The sequence below is a fragment of the Camelina sativa genome, chromosome 8, assembly GCF_030686135.1.
Source record: "Camelina sativa cultivar CO46 ecotype springtype chromosome 8, ASM3068613v1".
NCBI classification, from domain to species: Eukaryota; Viridiplantae; Streptophyta; class Magnoliopsida; order Brassicales; family Brassicaceae; genus Camelina; species Camelina sativa.
Window position 1 is genome coordinate 23699678 of NC_141887.1, and position 20494 is coordinate 23720171.

Consider the following 20494-nt stretch of genomic DNA (forward strand, 5'->3'; position numbering starts at 1 on the left):
AGCTACACCTCTGGTAGAGCTCTTTACCATCAGTGTCACGCAGATTCTTCTCCTCTCCACTGCCCCCTTGATTTCGTCCAACAGCTTCGCCGGGTAAATGCAATGAGTTACGAATGAAGAACCATGAGCCGAAGGGTCCTCATCGTCACCGGAATTGACAGAGGACCCAACGTCGGTGCACGAGATTGTGATCAGAAGGGGAGGGTTTGAGAGAGAAATCGCCGCGAGTGAGATCCACGCGCGCGATTTCTCGAACGGGTTTCTAAGTTAGCTAATCTTATAATATGACTATGAATTTTATAAAACATTTGAGCCGATGTGGGACGTTAAACACATATAATTTTTTGGATAAATAACACTCTACCACACTTTCTATAGATTTAATATCACTATAACACACTTATTGACCAAAATACACTTTCTTATAGTAAACTAGAAAATAATCTCACATTGAAAAAATTAGCTCAAGCTAGCAGTAATATATGTTTAAAGGAAAGGTGCATTGTGCCAGTATCTTACTTGAACCAGCCTTTGTTTCAAACTCTTGTTAGTAAAGCCGAGGAAGAGTTTTGATTTAATCATCGTGAAGATACTTTTGTCTCTGTTCTGTTACTTCTCACACTCCAGATCAGAACGTTAAACCACTCTTCTTGATGCTAAACCACGCATATCTGCTCCTCTTTGTATGGACACGTTTACATTTTACTATATGAACACAATGTTGTTTAACCATCACCAATTTTACTATATGAACACAAATATGAGAGGAGAGTTGTTTTCAGTCGCGTCTACATGTTTTTTTAGACCCTAGGTGAACTGAATTTGTTGGACCGGTAGGTCTGGGCATTTAAGCTCAGGTTTTCGGGCTTAGACATATATAACCCGTTCAAGTTTTTTGTACTCTCGGATCTGGTTTGGATCGGATTCTATTTAGTTCGGGTAAGTTTGGGTTTACCCGAATTCAAAAAAAAACATGACCAAACAAACAAATCTAGAAATTTTAGAACATATGTATATATAAATATTAAGTTTGCATATTAGGATAAAAAAAATAAAGACAAAATGCTTTACAATACATCCTTAAATGCTAAAGGTATACGGTTCAAAGAACTTCAAACCTCCTTAGATGCATTTTTACATTTAATTCTTGTTAGTTCCGGTCTTTTTTGGGTATTGGGTATGTCTGAATCCGAACTAAACTGTCTATTTTGAGTTGGATTCGAGTTCCGGTTTCAGGTCCAGTTAATATGCCAAGTCTATTTGGACCCTATCATAATTTTTTTTTTACCCCTTGGTTCAAGGGTTTTTTTTTCTGAATTTTAGAATTTGGAGTGAACCTAGTTGTTCGGGTTTTACCAACTTCACTTGTTTTCAGTTCTCACCATATAATTGCTGAATTTGCCATCAAAATATTTTTCGATCAACACAAAAATAAAAGTAAAAAGTATATAAAAAAAATTGGATGGTTAAAAGTCGATGCATCTGATCTTGGGCCTTCGGTTAATGCCGATCCTGGTAGGTTCAAGTGAACCACCCCCTGGTAGGGCGAACTGTTTAAAATAATCTTAAACAATACATAGCTAGCTATAGAGGGAGTCTGTGCGACTAGCCGACTTGTATTGTCAAAATATGTTTCTGCGTCCGATCATGGTTAGGAGAAAAACTTTTGATTCCATTCCGGATGATCTCATTATCGAGATATTCTCGAGATTGTCTACAAAATCGATTTGTAGGTGTCGTTGCGTGTCGAAGCTATGGGCGTTCAGACTTTACCGTCATGATTTCACCGAGTTGTTTCTAACCAAGTCCTCGGCTCGTCCAAGTCTCTTATTTGCGGTCCCCCAACACCGTGAGTGGAGCTTTTACTCAACGCCCCAGCCTCAGAATCCATATGAGAAGTCTTCTGTTGTAGTAGCCGCCACTGATTTTCTTACCAAATTCTCTAAAGGCACAAGCGATTGCGATTGTAGCTTTGCCTCTGGATTGATTTATTTTCGTAATATGTGCATCCCAAGGGAAGATTTAGATGACAAGCGTGTGATATGTAACCCTCTCACAGGACAGTATGTTATCTTACCTGAGTTTAGAAGAGGCTATTCGTATAGCTATTTAGGGTTTGATCCTCTTTACAAGGAATTTAAGGTATTGGTCATGAGTGATTATATCTTAACACTGGGAACTGGGGAACTGAGGTGGAGGACGATCCAGTGTCCTTTTCAACATCTGCCTTGTAGGGAAAATATTTGCATCAATGGGGTTTTGTATTACTCTGCTCGACATGTATCTAATGCCGAGGTGATAGTTTGCTTTGATGTTAGGTATGAGAAATTCAAGTACATAGGCGTAGAATGCCGTTTTGATGGACTGATAAACTATTAGGGGAAATTAGATGGGATTAACATTAAGGTGCGGTATGCTTCTAATGGTGGATTTCTTGTTGAGTTGAGTATGTGGGTTCTAGAGGATGTTGATAAACAGGAATGGTCGAAATATGCCTACACTTTGTGGGATGATGAGAGTAACGTTGCTATACATAAAGGGGATCTTTCTGTTTCTGGGATGACTGCTACCGGTGACATTGTTTTGTCAATGAAATATGCATCTAATCCATATTATGTCTTCTACTTCAATCCGGAAAGGAACACTCTCCAAAGTGTTGAAATCCAAGGTGTTCGAGCCAATCATAATTCCATAGTTTATGCCTTTGTAGACTATGTAGAAGATCTTAGTGTCCAAAATTTCGTTCCCAAGAGGCCAAAACCACGGCGACGTCAGTGTACATCTCACGACCTCTCCAAGTCTTCTCAATCTGTGAAGAACAAGGAGCAGAACATGTACGGATTATTCTATCGTTATGTTGGCTTAGCTATATATATTTTTGTTTTATATAGTTTTTTTTGTTTTTTTTTTCGTATTGTTTAGCACTATCATTCGAGTGGCTTAGCTAAAATTGTCACATATGGACATAAAGTTCAAAACGCCTAATCAATAGTCTGATTATTCATCATTTGTTATGATTTACAAGATCTTTTCCCGTTTTCTTGATTAATCGTGGTTTACCTGATCATGGACAAATAAAAAAACTGATCCTTAATTAAATAAGGAACAAAAAACAAGATTCATGGAGTTTTGAAATAGGACAAGCTTTTTTCATTATACCTTACAATGGGAGCATAGTTTTACACCATAGAAGGTGATATTGGCATATTTTCTATAAGGATATTTCTGATCCACACACAATGGCTTTGGTAAAAGGTGTCCATTAGTCTGATCTTCGAGGCCACAACCAAATTAAAACATAAAGCAAAATTTAGTAGGCCTGCGACGTCGGTTTCTTTGGAGTTTTCGGTTTTGGTTTTTCGGTTTTTCGGTTATTTTGGAAATTGAAAACTGTTCCGAATTGAACCGACTAAGATTTCGGTTCGGTTTAGTTTGGAATCGGTTATTTCGGTTCGGAGGTTCAGTTCACAATTGAGTTGTTAAAAAAAAAAACTTTGTTTTCAACTAATTAAAAAGCGATGGATCGACATCCCGACGGCCAGTTCTGAATGGTGGAGGTCGTAGCATTGATCTGAAAGGCGAAAATGATGATGATGATGATTATAAAGATGATAAATCGAAAAGAAGAAGAAGATGATTATGGTGATAAATCGAAGAAAGAGAAGATAACAGTGATGGATTGAGGAAGATTAGAAGAAGATGATGATGAATCGAAGAGGGAAGAGAAGATAATGGTGATGAATCGAAATAGAAGGAGAAGGAAAGAACAAGAAAAATAAGAATTATTTGTTTGCCCAGAAGTAAAAGAAGAATCGATAAAGTTAGGAAGAAGAAGGGAAGAACGACGGCTGAAGACAATATTAGGTTAGGGTTTTTATTAATTCGGTTAATCGTTCGGTTCCAGCGAACCGAACCGAAAATTTCGGTTAACCGACCAAAATTAAAAATCATTCCAATCGGTTATATCAATTAATTTAAACTGAATCAATTTGCCTAAATCTCGGTTCGGTTTGGTTCGGACAAATCGGTTCGGTTCTAATTCCCAGGCCTAAAATTTAGTTTCAGAAAACACACTGTGGCTTTGGTAAAAGGTTTCTTGCAAATTAAAGAATATTATTGATGGCATGTGCACTTCAGCATCATTAGTGTCAATATTTTCACTTCCAATGTACCAAATTTATTAGGGGTGTACTTAAACCATGATTTTGGAAAATTTGACGGGATTTAGGAAATTTAGAATTTTGATAGATTTTAGGGAACTTGATATGATTTCTGTAAAATTCTTTCAAATCCCACCTAAAACTATGAGATTTGGATTTCTGTATTTTTAACTAAACAAATCATCTCAAATCCTCCAGAATCCTAAAAGTTATTAAAATCCAAATTCACAAAACTGTTTTGAATAATATTAGATTTTAAAGTAGATTTTTAAATCATCAGTTCAATAACAGTGGATTTTAATAGATTTTTTAAAATCCATGATTGAATAACATAGAATTTGTAAATTTCACACAAATCACTTCAAATGTCAAGTTGAATAGTGTCAATATTAGTAAAGCAAATGAAATCCATTTTTTTTTTGTCTTTGCAAGTGTAGAATGTGTCATACAATGGTGACCGTGGAGTCATTGATATGGATATTGGTGGAGGGTTGGAGTAGTCGACGAAGACGGCGCCACCGTTCTATGATTCTAGTTCAAATAGAGGAGGCTCTAAGGCTGCAATGGCAGAACAAAAATGACAAGGTTATTGTGGTATTATGGAAGGGAAATAATGATGTGTTCAGACTGCGGTTCTCAACAAAAGATACTTGGAATCACATTAGAACCACGTCTAGTAAGATAACATGGCATAAGGGTGTGTGGTTTACTCATGCTACACCCAAGTTTTCTTTTTGAGTCTGGTTGGCGGTTCATGATAGGCTTCCCACAGGCACTCGAATGGCTAACTGGAACAGAGCTATCTCGGGTACTTGCGGGTTTTGTCACACACATCTGGAAACACAAGATCATTTGTTCTTCACCTGCAGTTTTGTCTCAGAAGTGTGTGGATCTCGCTCAAGGCATATTCAAAACAGACTACACCACTGATTGGTCTTCTCTCATCTACGTGGTGTCGCAAGCACACCAGGATCGTGTGCATGGTTTTCTTCAATGGTATGTTTTCCAAACAGTAATCTACATGATATGGCGGGAGGGCAAAGCTCATTGGATGGATTGATAGGCATGTCCGGGATCAGCTTTTGGCAATTCAGCGTTTGGGGGATCGAAGATACGATGCAAGCTTCCAATAGAGCCCCTAAATAGTTAAAGTGAGTTAAACTATAGGAAATTTTAACTTTTGTTTTTGCAAGGCTTACATGCAACTATTGTATTGAACCCTAAAATAGTTAACTACAAAAGACACTACTTATGAATATCAGACAAGACTTTAGATTAAAAAGGGCAATTAAAAAGGTGAAAACCTAGATCTACGTTTCCTCAATCTCCGACCGACGGTGAGGCCTCACGCCGCCGTCGAGAATCTTCCTCTTTCTCCCTCCTCTTTCATTTCTCCCATGGCTATTGTTGTCTCGACCCCTCCCCCTCCTGATCCGCCTCCCGTTCAGACTGTTGTTTCACCTCCATTTCCTCTCCCGTCTCTTCTAGAAGGTTATGTTCCTCCTCCAGCTTCTTCGGTGGAATCAGGCTCCAATCTCCCTATCTTGCTACCTACTGAGGACGTATCGCCGGTTATTTCAGACACAAAGATCCCTTGGGCTGAGCGTTTCAATCCGAGTCTTCGTAACCTCAAAAAAGCAGCTCATCCCAGCTTTAATGAGGATTGTACACCTCAGGTTCGCGCTCCAGCATCAGTCATCCTAAAATCTTCAGAGACATAGAAGGATCACCTTGTCGCTCACTTCCACGGTAACCCTCCTCCCCCAGGAAATTTTTTTGTAGATCTCAATCCAATTTGGGGCAAGAATGGCAGGATAAACATCAGAAGCATTCCCAATGGATTGGTTCTCATTTACATCTCTTTGGAGCTTACACGCAAATGGGTTCTTGAGGTGGGATGCTGGCAAGCGGGTAATTGTCTGTTCACGGTTACTCCCTGGACACCCACAACTACCCTAACTCCTCTCAAACTAGTTTCGCTTCCAATATGGGTTATACTAAAAAATGTCCTCCCTCAGTTATACTCACTTCTAGGACTCAGTACCATAGCCTCTGGTATTGGTGAGCCACTCCACACGGAGAAACATCAACTCCCACCATTAACTACTGATACAAGAATAAAGGTAGAGGTATTGTTAAGTAAGCCACTTCCGCAGTCTGTTCTAGTAGAGGACAATGATGGTAATGAGTTAAGAGTATGGGTCGAGTACCCTCGCTTACCGCCTAAATGTGACTTCTGTGGTGAATATGGTCATCTCTACCACAGATGCCTTGTAGCTCCAGTTATGGACAAGAAGACAGCTTCGACTGACATTACATCATCTTCAGATCCTCCTCCTGCCACTAAAGGAACCCAACCAACTTGGCAAGTTAAAGGGCACCTCGTTGTTGGTATCCCTATTCCTGACATTCCGGCAGATGCTACTTCTGATAATCATCTGACAGAAAGCACTAAAAGTCATATAATGACCCCAGCTGCTCCCGTCTCAGTTCCTCCATTGACAGACACCCATAAATACCTAGACTCCCCATCATCTGACTCACCGAATGATTGGCAAGTTGTTCAGCGTCGATCTAAATCTCCAAAGGGCTCGACTGACGGCTCCATAAAAGCTCAGGGTCCAAGTTCATCAGTCATGATTCCAACTGATGCTATAGAGTTGAAAGAGGGTAAGGCCCAGACGACTTCTGATACTGCTCTCAACAGGTCAACTGCTAATCAACCTAGAGCTGCTGTCAATTCCACACTTCCCAAAAAGTCAAGTGCTAAGCCATCGAAACCTTCTAATCGAGGACGTCTTCCTGCACAGGGACGTTCTCACCTTCATCATGCTTGAAAGCTTTGCTTTCAGCCTTTTGCCCACATTTTTGATGATGATGAAGTTATTTTGTTATAATATAAGGGGATTGAATACTTCCCTTCGGCAAGTAGAACTCAAGAGATGGGTTCAAGCTTCTAGACTTATTTTAGGAGGAATTTTGGAAACACATGTTCAATTGGAGAACTCGACTACTATTTTGAACCGTACTTTCCCAGGTTGGTGTTACGACTAAAACTACTGCTCTTCGGCTCAGAATGGAAGAATTTGGATAGTCTGGGATCCTGTTGTCAATGTTATTATTTACAAGAAAACTGATCAGCTCATCTCTTGTGGAATTTACGATACATCAACCAACCTTTCATTCTTTATAACATTTGTATATGCTCGGAATTGCCTGATAGCGAGAAGGGAGCTTTGACAGTCACTACAAGAACTTAACAGCTACAGTCTCCAACGAAACCATCCTTGGATGATCATGGGGGGTTTCAGTCAGATTCTAAGAGCGGATGAGCACTATTCACTTTTTCCTTATACTCTACCAATCCAAGGCATGACTGAATTCCAACAATGCATTGATAATTGTGAATTTATGGAGCTGGCTAGCAGGGGTGCAGAACACACCTGGTTCAATAGTTAGCCTCTCAATCCCATCACTAGAAAGCTTGATAGAGTGCTTGTTAATGAACCTTGGCTGACTACTTTCCCCAACTCCAATGCCCTTTTCGATGCTCCAGGAGGCTCAAACCATTGTCCTATTTTAGTTACGACTTCACAAACAGAGGAAAGGAGGAAGGTCCCCTTCAAGTATTACTCTTTCTTTGCTTCCCATCCAGACTTCCCGGGACTTTTGGAGGAAGCGTGGAACTCGCCAATCTTGCATGGAAATCACATGTTCTCCTTATGTCAGAAGCTCAAAGCTGTTAAGATGGCTTGCAAACAATTAAATCGCTCTCACTTCAGTAATATTCAGGCTAGGTCTGCGGAAGGATTGGAAGCATTGACGACTATTCAAAATCAGCTCTTAATCTCCCCGAGTCAACCATTGTTTGAGGAAGAAAGTCTGGCTCGGAGTCACTGGCTTATTATGTCTACAGTGGAGGAGACATTTCTTCGGGAGAAGTCAAGGGTTCGCTGGTGCACTGAGGGAGACTCAAATACTCAATTTTTTCATAACTCGGTGAAAGATCGTTAGGCGAGGAACTTAATTAGATCCCTCATCAATGAAAATGGAGACCGGATAACAGACAAGGCGACTCTAAAATCAATGATATTGGATTATTACCAAGGAATGTTGGGAACATCAGATGCTTCAATAGTTCCCCTCTCAGTGGATATGATTAGCGAGCTTCACCCTTTTAGATGCTCCGAAGAACTTTCAGCTTCTCTCACCATTATCCCTACACCTGAGCAAATCACCTCCACCCTTTTTTCATTTCCCAGGAATAAAGCATCGGGGCCTGATGGTTTTACTAGTAAATTTCTTCATTGACTCCTGGGCTCTCGTTGGTCCTACTGTTATTGAGGCTGTTCTGGAATTTTTCAAGACTGGTAAGCTATTGAAGCAAGTAAATGCCACTATTCTCGCACTCATCCCTAAGTCAGTCTCTGCTGAAAAGCTTTCAGACTTTAGGCCCATATCTTGCTGCTCTACCATCTACAAGATCATCTCTCGTATTCTTGCCAAGCGACTTAAGTTAATCACCAGCCTGGCAGTCCAAAGAAATCAAATAGCTTTCATCCCGGGGAGACTACTCTGCGAAAATGTCTTGCTCGCAACTGAACTTGTAGCGGACTTCAACAAAGAAGGCCCTGTGACTCGTGGCTGCCTTCAAATAGACTTGTCTAAGGCTTTTGTCAATGTGGATTGGGGTTTCCTCTCCAACATCTTATCGGCATATAACCTTCCTCCACTATTTATTAACTGGTTGAAGGCTTGTTACACTTCTCCTTCTTACTCGGTAAGCTTGAATGGAGAGTTGATTGACTATTTTCCTGGAAGAAAGGGTTTAAGGCAGGGTAATTCTATCTCGGCTCCATTGTTTACGCTTATCATGGATATCTTGTCAAAACAACTAGACAAGGCGGCCATCTCAGGTAGATTTCAACCCCATCCTCTTGGTGTCACTCCTCTTATCACCCACCTTAGCTTCGCTGATGAAATTCTAGGTTTCTTTGATGGAACGGAAGAATCCTTGGTTGAAATTCTGAATATCATTGCTCAGTTTAAATCAACTTCAGGATTAGGTATCAACTTACAGAAAACATGCTTGTTTTTGGATGGGAACAACATGGACACTCTCAGTCAAATAGCGGTTCGACATAGCCTTTCTCATGGCTCGTTGCCAATGCATTATCTGGGGGTTCCTCTCATCACTCAGAAGCTATCTCCTTCTGACTATCAGCCGCTTTTAGATAAGGTGAAAAGTCGGATAAAGTCCTGGACAAACAGGCATCTCTCCTTCGCTAGCAGGCTTCAACTACTTCAATCAGTAATCAATAGCACAATAAACTTCTGGGCATCGATTTTCTTGCTACTTAACTCTTGCATGACTAAATTTGAACAAATATGTGGTGCATTTTTGTGGAATGGCACTGCGGACACAGCTCGGGGAACAAAGGTCTCTTGGGAAACGGTGTGTAGTCCAAAGTCTGCTGGGGGACTAGGACTCAAAAGGCTTGTTGATTGGAATAAGATATTTGGACTCAAGTTGATCTGGCTACTCTACTCTCAGGCCGGTTCTCTTTGGGTTTCCTGGGTACATCATAAACTTATAAGGGATAAATGCTTCTGGGATGCTGATTTTCGAAACTTAGGATGTTGGATCTGACGACGTTTGTGTAAGCTTAGACCTCTTGCAAGACCTTTCATCCACTGCAGTGTCTTCTCAGGTAATGTTTACCTCTTTTGGCACGACAACTAGACTGGTCTTGGACCTCTAATTGACATCCCAGGTGATTCTGGTCCTCGGGTCACCGGAATCTCTTTTCTTGCTCGAGTTTGTGAAGCAGCAATAAATGGGGAGTGGTCTCTGCCTAGAGGTCGTCATCCGATTACCCAGCTGCTTAGAGCATGTTTACACGTTCATACACTTCCTGATCCAGATACTGGCTGCAATACTTACCACTGGAAACTCAATCAAGACCAAACGAATGGTTCCTTTTCCTTGATGAGAACCTAGAAGCATCTTCATCCTCCTAGACCTTCAGTTCCTTGGTCTTCGCAAGTTTGGTTTAAGGAAAAAATTCCAAAAATGGCTTTTATGAATTGGCTTACTGTACAAGACCACCTTACAACGAGGGACAGACTAATTCGTTGGAGCTTGCCCGTTCCTCCTTCGTGTCTTTTCTGCTTGACAGGTATTGAAACGCAGGATCACTTATTATATAAATTCATTTTTAAAATTTTCACCTCAAAATATGTTAGCGGGAAACAAAAATCATTCTTTCCGCCCACACTTAATAAAAATGGACTAAAAAAATCATGCTTTCCCCCTATTTTGCATAGAAATAGTAGAGTCCAAAAAAAAAAAAAGCTATAGAGCGAGGAAAAAAAAAACTTTTAACCCTAAATCCCCTTTCTCCACCGAATCAAAACCCAGATCTTCCTCTTGTGAAGCTCTTCTTCCCCAGTTCTCCTCATAGTTTTCTCCAAGCTAATTACAACTTTACAACCTTCAAAGGACGATTTGGGTTTCTTGGTACCTCTATTAGCCATAAATTCTTGTGTAGGAAGCTCCGGGTCTAGAGTTAGAAATATCGATTGAGATGTGGAAAAACGATTCAGCGGCCAATTCGATGAGAGAAAGCGGAGCCGGGGTCCAGAGAGTGGCGTCCTGGCAAACGGCGGTGGCGAATACGACGGATGCGACGCGGTTGTTACGGGATAAGCGGAGACGACGGAGCCGGGGTCCAGAGAGTGGCGTCCTTTCGTTAGGGTTTCCCATTGAGTTTCTTCGCTAGTGTCTGCCGGAGTTTGTCTGGTCCTTCTTCCTAGTCGATTCTGTTGCTCAAGGTGGTTTTCTACAATGGGGAGGTCTTCTTCTCCGGTAAGCATTTCGTTTCTCTTTAATGGATTCGTTTTTAATCGGTGAACCGGACTCGCTGAGTTTCTAGGGTTTAGAGTTACTTTATCAGTTAGATTAGATTGTTATACTGTTAAAGATCTTGAGTTAACTATGGGAAGTGGTTTTGTTATCGTTGTAGTCGAGCTTGCAACCACGAGAGCTACTTCTGCTGCTGGAAAAATTATGGTTTTGATTCTTTGTCGTCTCTGTCTCTTTCACCTGATTAGATATCTCTTTTATGTATTCATTTTTTGTGTATTCTTTGATGTTTTCAGACTTTATCTTCGTGGGCTACTTGTAGTGTTGAGGAAGTTGCTTCCACAGGACCAGGGATTCGTTTTTTCCAACTTTATGTCAGTTTCATATAGTTCTACTTGGTCTTTTGAAAATCTGGCTTTGAATCGTCTGTTTGTTCTCTTGATGCAGGTGTATAAGGATAGAAATGTGGTAAGACAGCTTGTAAAAAGAGCTGAAGAAGCTGGATTTAAAGCGATCGCTCTTACCGTTGATACTCCAAGGCTTGGAAGAAGAGAATCCGACATCAAAAACAGGTGAATGAAACTTCACACCATCACGTCAAACCAATTTGGTTTGTTAGATCTTTCGCTTTTCTTGATGGTTTTTATCTTGCAGATTCGCGCTTCCTCGATGTCTTACGCATATTTCTGTTTTGGTTACTTTAGGTTTTTAGCTTTGTTTGTGGCTTTAGACGTAAGTCTCTCTCCCAAAGATCAAAGAGCCTCTAATTGTACAACTGCTCCAGTTTGCTCCTTCAGCTGGTGTATGCCAATACGATTGGACTAAGAAACATGTGTGGTTGGTTTTATCTCTTAACTTTCCAGATGATCCATTGAGCTATATTCCTTAAACTTTGTTAAAGCAATCTTTTTTTCTATTATGAATTTGGTAAAGCTTCATGTCAATATGTTGCAGGTGTTCTCATTGTCTGTTACAGAAATCGGAACTCTGGTTAGCTTTGCAGGTCACAGTCTGATTCTGGAAACAAATTATTTGTTAAGGTGCAGCATATCTTCCTTGTGTTTGATCTTATTTTTGTGGTTCTTCATGTGCAGGCCACAACTCGTCTTCTGTCGTATCATTGATTACTTTTACTTACTTTCGATTTGTATGTTTGTAACATAACTCTGCTTTGTTGTCTATGCAGGTCTCAGTCTGATTCTGGAAACAAAAGTATTTGTTTAAGGTTTCAGATTCTCTACCCAAAGGTAAGCTGATTCCTCTTTTCGCTATCTTGTTGACAAGACAAAGTTCGTTATTTTTTTTTCTATATGCTGAGTTTCTTCTTGGTGTGGTGTTGTCCCTTCCTTAGGGATAGTTCTCTAAATTCATCTTGTCCACTCGTTCTCACTGGTGAGACAGTTCGTGAAGCTTTAGAGGTTTATGGTTCATGCGAGACTGTTTTTAGAAGACCCTGGAAGTTTTTGCAGTGTACTAGTTGCAGTCGGAGAAGCTCTAGACATCTAAGGCATTTGAAGACAACAAGAAGATAGGTTCGTGTTTGTGTTGATTGTAGCATTTGTTATGTTAGGTTAAAGACTTAGTTTGAGACTTGTAATGTATGTGGTGCATTGTAGTTGAAATGTTCAAGATATATGTATTGTATTTTGAGGCTTTTATAAAGTTTTTCTTATATATTAAATATTTTGCAAAAGCTGTATATTATATATAATATATAAATCATAGATTTTGAGCATAATCAGGCTGGGCAATAAATATATTATAGCAACATTATATAGCTACAGTTAGCCCTGGGACTTAGTATCCGACATCCGGTATCCGGTCCAATCCGCTCCAAAAACCGAATATCCGGTCGAACCGGTTATAGATTCGGATAACAAAAATTTAAATCCGCCTAAACCGGATACGGATCCGGATAAGATAGTTTTGACCAACCGGATACCCGGAATCCGGTTTATCCACTCAACCCAAAGTAATTTGACCTTCGAGTATTAACAAATATATATAGGAGGGCTTGGGGAGTAAATTTTAAGTGCTGGGCGATGTGGGATTCAATATTTTTTGTCTTTTCCTTTTAGCTTCATCCCACATCGCTTGGGAAAAAACTTTTCACACTTAAATGCATCTATAAATAAGTCTGCTTCTACTCATTCTATATTCTTTCCGTAAATTGGGCTTTAATATATTCTTGGAGGCCCAGTTTGATTTATAGTTTTTTTTAAACCGGATATTTTGTCGGGTATTCGCGGATATTTTGTCGGGTATCTGCGGATATTCTAGTTTTAGTTGGGTATCCGCAGACCGGATATCTAGAATAACGGAGCCAGATTCAGATATCATAATTGTATATCCGTCAGATACGGATCCGGATCCCGATATACCTAAAAAGGCCAGATATCCGGCTCCGATTCAGAGCTAGCTACAGTTGACAAAACTATAGTACAAATATATTGCTACTATTAATTATAATATGATAAATAAAAAACGCTACTAATAATTTTAATATAGCAATAACATAACGTTATTATAAAAAGATAATTAATAGCATAAGAAGAAAACACTATTGTATGTGCTCCCTCTAAGATAGCACGGGCAAAGACAGCGTTTACGAAATCGCTATCAAAACGATATGATAGCGTTTTTCGTGTGCTAAGAATACGCATATTTCTTGTAGTGTATATAATCTAGATGATAGCATTGGTAATTCTTCCAATTTCTTCTTAGACTTTATGCAAATGTATTCAATGTTATTCTTATTCATAGTCTATATATGATATTCATTTATTCGAAAATCTTTGAAACTTATCAAGTTTCTATGAGACTTAAGAGAATATAATTCATCAATTTCAAATTTTGTTCTATGTGGCATTGAGAAAGTGGATTTTCCATAGCCCATAATAATTTTTGTATTACTATATATTACTCACGCTTTTGGTAGAATCTTTTATTTTAAGAGAGAAGAAGTATTTTTTTATTTTATTTTTAAGTATTGAATATGTTGAAGAATTGCATGCTAGACATATATCTCCATCTTCAATCTCAAAATTTGACATTCTCTCAAATTTATAACGGATCGAAAATGGCTTATGCTTAAACTTGTAATGGATTCGAAGTCGCTCTTCTTTTTTTTGAAATTAATGTTAAATTATATTCCAAGAAAAAAAATAAACGTTTTACAGCAGTTTTAGAGACTAGTGTTTACATATTTGAAAACTTTCGAAAAGAAGAGAAAACCATAGCATCAATGGAACCTTGATGCCAACCAAGCCTGAATGAGGGTGCCATCCTTATCTGGCATTGTGTTGGCCATGTTACGGACGTTTTTGTCGATATACTTCACCAACTTCTCCCCCGATGAGTGTGATTCCCCATGCCTCCTATCGTTTCTTTCCCGCCAAATTGAGTGGATAGCATTCTGAAAAGTATAATTCAGTAGAAACCATTGTGTTTTGTCCAGTCCCCATAAGCAGATGTATCACCTGCGTCCAATCCGTGGTGTACTTGTCTGTGATAATCCTTCGTACCAACGACTCCCAAATCTGCTGCGTGAACGGACAGAGAAAGAACAGGTGCTCTCGTGTCTCCATCGGATGATTGCAGAAAACACAACCTATATTTGCGGTTGTGTTCCAGTTTGCCATTTGCTCCCCTTTTGCGAGTCTGTTTTTCACCACCAGCCAAGTGAGAAAAGCAAAACGTGGAGTAGCTTGAGGGAACCAAATTACTCGAGACTCCACCATTAATGAATGCGTTCCATGGATGTGCAACCAGGTGTCCTTCGTTCGAAAATGCTTGTGATAAATTTTACTTTTCCGCTTCCACAGAGAAACATCTTGTTGATCATGGACATGGACATGTTGTTTCTTGTGGAGTTCATCTTCAGTCAAGCCGAGGAACTCATTTCGACTTCGTCGTCGGCGAGTCTGGTCCATTGCTTCAGCTACCGTACTTGAGATTGGTATTCCCATAGATAAGCAACCACGGTCCCCAACTTTCTCATGTAAACGACCCAAAGAGCTCTAGTTATCAAACCAGAATGAAGTGGACTCACCATTATAAACCTCTATGCGGTGGAACTGTTTTGCTAGGTCCCTGTATTTCAGAAGCTTCTTCCATATCCAGGATCCAGCAACAGTATTATCTTTTTCCGACCAGAAAGAACCACTACGAATGAGGTAACGGTGAACCCAGTTAACCCATAGCAAGCTCTTGGCAGAGAGAATTCTCCAAATCAACTTCAGGACACTCACATTATCAGCCTCATTTAATGAACGTAGCCCCAAACCACCCTTAGACTTGGGGAGACAAACCTCTGTCCATGCTACCTTAGTTTTCTTAGCATTTAAAGATGAGCCAGACCACAGGAAGGCTGAGCACAGCTGGTCAATTTCGCGAATGCAGGCTTTTGGAAGTCTAAAAGCAGAGATCCAAAAGTTTGTAATGCTGAATATTACCGATCGGAGTAGCTGAAGACGTCCAGCAAACGAGAGTGTTCTAGCAGTCCAAGAATTTATCTTCAAACGTATTTCTTCTAACAGAGGGAGATAGTCTGCAGAGGATATGAGCTTTGGGAGGAGCGGTAGACCGAGGTACCGAACCGGTAAAGAGCCAAAAGCAAAAGGGAATTGCTGATGGATCTCTCTCTTCTGATCAGTGGAGACACCAGCCATATATAATGTTGATTTCTCCAGGCTAATATTCAGTCCTGAATGAATTGCAAAATCATCAAAGACACGTAGTGAACCTTGAATAGATGTCTTGTCTCCATCTACAAAGACCATCAGATCGTCGGTGAAGCATAAATGAGTTAGTTGCAGATGTTTACAATTCGGGTGGTAGCCGAAAACCTTTTCTTGAGCTGCCTTATCAAGCTTGCAGGATAGCACATTCATGCAGATAACAAACAGATAAGGACTGTGGGAACACCCTTGACGTAGACCACGCAAACTACCAAAATATCCAGCTAACTCGCCATTGACTTGGACAGAGAAAGAAGCCGTCGTGATACAAATTTTTATCCAGAGCACAAATTGTTCTGGAATGTCTAGCGCTCGAAGGGTTGTGAGGAGGAATTCCCACTGCACTGAATCAAAAGCTTTGGATATATCTATCTGCATTGCACACCTAGGGGAAACCGTGTCCTTATGATAATCTTTGATAATCTCTGTAGCCCAGGAGAACGTTTTCCATTAACAGTCTATCTTTCATAAAAGCAGACTGATTAGGAGTGATAAATTTGGGTAGAATGATCTTTAGCCGGTTTGCAAGGATTTTGGAGATCACCTTGTAGAGCACATTAGAACAAGATATTGGTCGATAATCTTTCATAACCTTTGCTTTTTTCTTTTTTGGAATCAAGGCTAAGATGGTGGAGTTGACACCCTTAGATAAGAAACCAGTCTTAAAAAAAGATTGGACCGCTACTACGAAATCCTCTCCCACAATAGACCAAGACTCCTTGAAAAATTCTGTAGTGAAACCATCAGGACCTGGCGATTTACTTGATGGCATCGCAAATAACACTTTCCGAATCTCCTCATTAGTGACATCATGAGTCAGGAGTTGCTTATCACTTTCACCGCATTTGAACCCCAAGATCTCCTCCAGCTCTTCACGAGACCAAGTCTCTATATTTGCAGGGTGCAGGGTGAGAAATTCCTTGAAATATCTCTCTGCTTCCAGTTTGATATGGTCTAGTTTATCAACCAATCTCCCATCGTCACAAAGAATTTCTCTTATAGTATTCCTTTGTTCCCTCAGTGTTGCAGAAATGTGAAAAACTTTATTATTCTGATCCCCCACTTTCAGCCAATGGAGCTTGGCCTTTTGCTTTAGATAACTTTCCTCAATGTCCGATAGTCTTTGCCATTTTGCATATGCATCAGCCTCAGCACTAACCGCATGTGGAGAGGGGTGTGCCATTGTTTGCATCTGTAACTCACATAAATGCTTATAGGCTTCCTTCGTACGGATGGTAAAATGGCCAACCAGTTGTTTCCCCATGGACCGCAGTAGCGGTTTCAAACCCTTTAATTGCTTTGAGAACCTGTGCAATGCAGATGTAGAGTGGAAGAGAGGTGGGGACTCAGTCCATCTCTCCGCTAGAAGGGTATGGTAGTCAGGGTGAGTAGTTGTTGCATTCACAAATTTAAAAGGCTTTTTGACCCGCCTCTCTGCCTCCGAAATATAGAATCTGCATCGCATATGATCCGAACAACCCCGATTCAAAAACAGAGTAAGACTGATTGTATTGGTGCAACCATGACTTGCTAATCAGCACCCTATCCAATTTCTTGCAGATAACCCCATCCTGCCTTTTATTGCACCAAGTAAATTTCTGTCCCTGATAACTCATATCCGTGAGCTCACAATGACAGACCAGATCCTGAAAATCACGCATACCTGGAGAGATAGTCAGAGATGAAGTGAACAAAGAGTGATCACCTCCCTCTAACACCTCATTGAAATCACCACATATAATCCAAGCTTTGTTCCTAAACATTGGTGAGTCATGATGGTACCGGAGATCCTTCCAGAGAGATTTCCTATCTGCAGCAAGATTTGCAGCGTAAACAAATGTGGCAAAAAATTCTTCCTGCTGCCCCTCAATATGTATGGAAACCATGATTAGTTGTGAAGTCTTATATACCGGAGTTACCTGTATGTTATCCCTCCAAACTAACCAGATACGGCCCAAACGATGCTCATCATAGTTCAAGAGTAGAGACCAGTCAGCAAAGACCAATCGAAACACTCGATCAACTCTTTTCTCCTTTACCTTTGTTTCAAGTAAACAGCCAAAATCAAAGCGACATTGGTTTATCCACTCGCGGACCACAGTGTGCTTTTCTTTTTTGTTAAACCCCCTGATGTTCCAAAAGAAACCAGACATCAGAGGTTTCTTGGGGTCTAACGTGTTTGCACTGTACTAGGAGAAAAGATCCTAGAGCTTTGCTGACCATCTTTTGATAGAAACTTGTGTTCTTCTTTGTAAGCACGCGGTAGCGAAGATCTAATAGTCACTTCAGCTTCCTGAGGATCACTAGTACAATCCGCAGTAGGCTCCTTATTCGTCTGCTCCACAAACAACTTAACATTCTTCACCAAAGCTTGATTCTCCAATTTGTTTGTATCCGACCCAGCTGCCTCAATCTCTTCCCCTAGCTCATCTTTGTCACTAAGACAGGTGAAGCTATTCGACACTGTCGAAATCTTCTGATCACTATTGGTTTGTAATTTTCCCGGACTACGGATACTTTTTGTTGGGGTCTTCCAATCTTTCCCCACTTCCTCTGTACCATCCCGCACACCAACAGTCACAGTATCCACGCTATTGCCAATGGTTTGCCGTGTAGGGACAACGTGTTTCTCACCCTCTTGCACCTTTGTCATAACAGCCGCCTTCTTATTTGCAGTGACCTCCAAGTCACCATCAGCCGTGTTTCGACCTACAGAAACTGCAGGAGGTTCTGTTTCGAGACCTGTAGCCACCTTTGGCTTTTGCAAACAATCATTACTTAAATGGCCCCATTTAGAGCAATCAGTACACCTCGGAGGCAACCATGGATATACAAACTCCACCACTGTATCACCCCCTTTCATGACTTAAAAGAGAAAAACTTTGGCAGTGCTCTTGTTAAGTCCACTTCGACCAATATTTTTGCTTCCTCGAAAGATTTACATGCCTCAGTATCATGATGTAATCGTTGTGGTACCCCTAAAGGACTAGTAATAGCGCTCAGCACTTTCCAAGAGAAGTACTTTGCGGGGACATTCTTGACAACGATCCATAATGGGATCGTTTTTATCTCCTCTTGGTCCTGCTCCACTATAGGACTCCATTTAGACAAAACCACCGGGACACCACAAAGGTTCCATATACCACGTCGTAAGATGCGTGAGCGAGTGCGCTCATCCTTTATACGAAACCGCACTGTAGTTTTATCCACCACATAGACATCAATCTTCATCGTTTTATCACCTAGTGTCCAAATCTTGTTCACCAGAGCATGTATGCCTCCTACAAAAGGAGCCTTTGCAAGGAACTTACCAATAAAATAATCTTCCCATAGGGGATGAGCTTCCTCAAAGACACTGTCTGGTATTCGAGCCGTCGGCATGCCATCAACATCCTCAACAGCGAGATGGATCTTCTCCATCGCCTCAGTGGATTTGACCATAGACACCCATAAACGCTTTTTTGGAGAGGTGGCCACCGTAGGCGTATCTGAAATCTCTCCCTCCTCTATATTCTCCACAGTCGCTTGGCCAGTATGACACAAAAGATCCCCTGCCGGCACCGGAGAAACCCCCGGCGGCATTGAAACTTGGGTAGAAAGTAAAAACCCTAAATCGCCTATTTGATCGCCTCCTTACAAAAAACGCACTGTTTTTATTATTACTAATTATACTTACTTTGGATATCCAATGATTCAAAGTCGCTCTTGTTAATAACGTGTTACGAAATTAATATATAACTAGGTATTAACCCATGTTAAACTGTGGACTGAACATTTTATTTGAATTAAATTTGAAATATTTTTTTTGTTATTTTGTTATTTATTATTAGCAATTCATCCAGCCTACTTATTATAAGATTATTGCTGCAGAAATTATTGCCAAAAAAAATCTGTATAAATTTTAGTTGTTTAATTGAATGGATATTTCTTAATATCTTATTTTTAATACACTAATTTTTTATTTATCCTAGTTAAATTGTTTTAGTTATCTTTAAGGATCCTAACTATTTTTTTACTATTTCTAATGGTATTCTAATGTAATTTTTTACACTTTTAATGTTACTTTTATAAATACATTTCTCAATTAATATAGTAGAATATAATATATATATGTATTTATATTATAGTATATAAGACAAGAGAAACAAAGAGGAAAATAGAAGACATGAGAAGAATGTGTATAATGAATTTATTATGGTTTTTTCGCTTACTCTCCTACCTACACAACTAGGCACTAACATCTTTCTATTTATAACGGGGTAAACAAAATATGACTCACACACTCGTTAGTTTTAGTAAAGAAAGATAAATGGAAAGTTATAGTACCAAATGTCACACTTAAAAAATAAGTGTAACATTATATGAATAAGTGTAATGATATATGTTTTGTAATGAATTAATCACACTTTTGTTTCACAATAATATCAACATTTATAGAAAATATATATTTATGTTGAAAACCGTAAAGTAGTCATAAAATCACTAGATATTTTTGCATAGCTACAACAAATGGAATTTATTTAAGTAATCCACAATTATCTAGAAAGCTAAATATTTTTCTCCAAAACTACTATGCTTCCCAATTTTATCATTCTAAGAGTTAAGAATTACAAGTTTACGGCTACTTTTACATGAAAATATGGATTTAGATTCGGATTGAGTGTTTAGATTCGGATTTTTTTGTTTACGTTTTCCATCTACTGTAGGTTTATCTTTATTGTGTATTGCTT

General features: G+C 39.7%; 1 protein-coding gene and 1 pseudogene across 5 annotated transcripts; both read left to right on the top strand.

The window, feature by feature from the left end:
- The first annotated feature begins 1547 nt into the window (after positions 1-1547).
- LOC104707716 (putative F-box protein At1g30930 pseudogene) lies at positions 1548-3024 on the top strand (annotated as a pseudogene). Its single transcript, XR_015564056.1, has one exon. The product of XR_015564056.1 is annotated as a putative F-box protein At1g30930 pseudogene (transcript).
- A 7461-nt stretch (positions 3025-10485) lies between these two features.
- Positions 10486-12706, top strand: LOC104770998 (glycolate oxidase 3-like). Of its 4 annotated transcripts, none has more exons than XM_087462221.1 (8): positions 10486-11028; positions 11186-11232; positions 11322-11399; positions 11473-11597; positions 11730-11862; positions 11980-12065; positions 12212-12272; positions 12377-12706. In XM_087462221.1, exons 2-5 carry the CDS (start codon positions 11230-11232, stop codon positions 11848-11850), a joined length of 327 nt encoding a protein of 108 aa, XP_087318347.1. In that variant the 5' UTR covers positions 10486-11028; positions 11186-11229; the 3' UTR covers positions 11851-11862; positions 11980-12065; positions 12212-12272; positions 12377-12706. The 4 variants fall into 4 exon arrangements, with proteins under 4 accessions (XP_087318347.1, XP_087318348.1, XP_087318345.1 ...); XM_087462222.1 differs by having other exon boundaries at positions 10488-11028; positions 11730-11857; XM_087462219.1 differs by lacking the exon at positions 11186-11232 and having other exon boundaries at positions 10518-11028.
- The last annotated feature ends 7788 nt before the right edge of the window (positions 12707-20494 follow it).

Excerpts from the sequence above, each read along its gene's own strand:
- LOC104770998 (XM_087462219.1), top strand. The coding sequence starts at position 11,008 with ATGGGGAGGTCTTCTTCTCCG. Across the intron at positions 11,029-11,321 it reads TGGGGAGGTCTTCTTCTCCG|ACTTTATCTTCGTGGGCTAC; the intron begins GTAAGCATTTCG and ends TGATGTTTTCAG. Across the intron at positions 11,598-11,729 it reads GAATCCGACATCAAAAACAG|GTTTTTAGCTTTGTTTGTGG; the intron begins GTGAATGAAACT and ends TGGTTACTTTAG.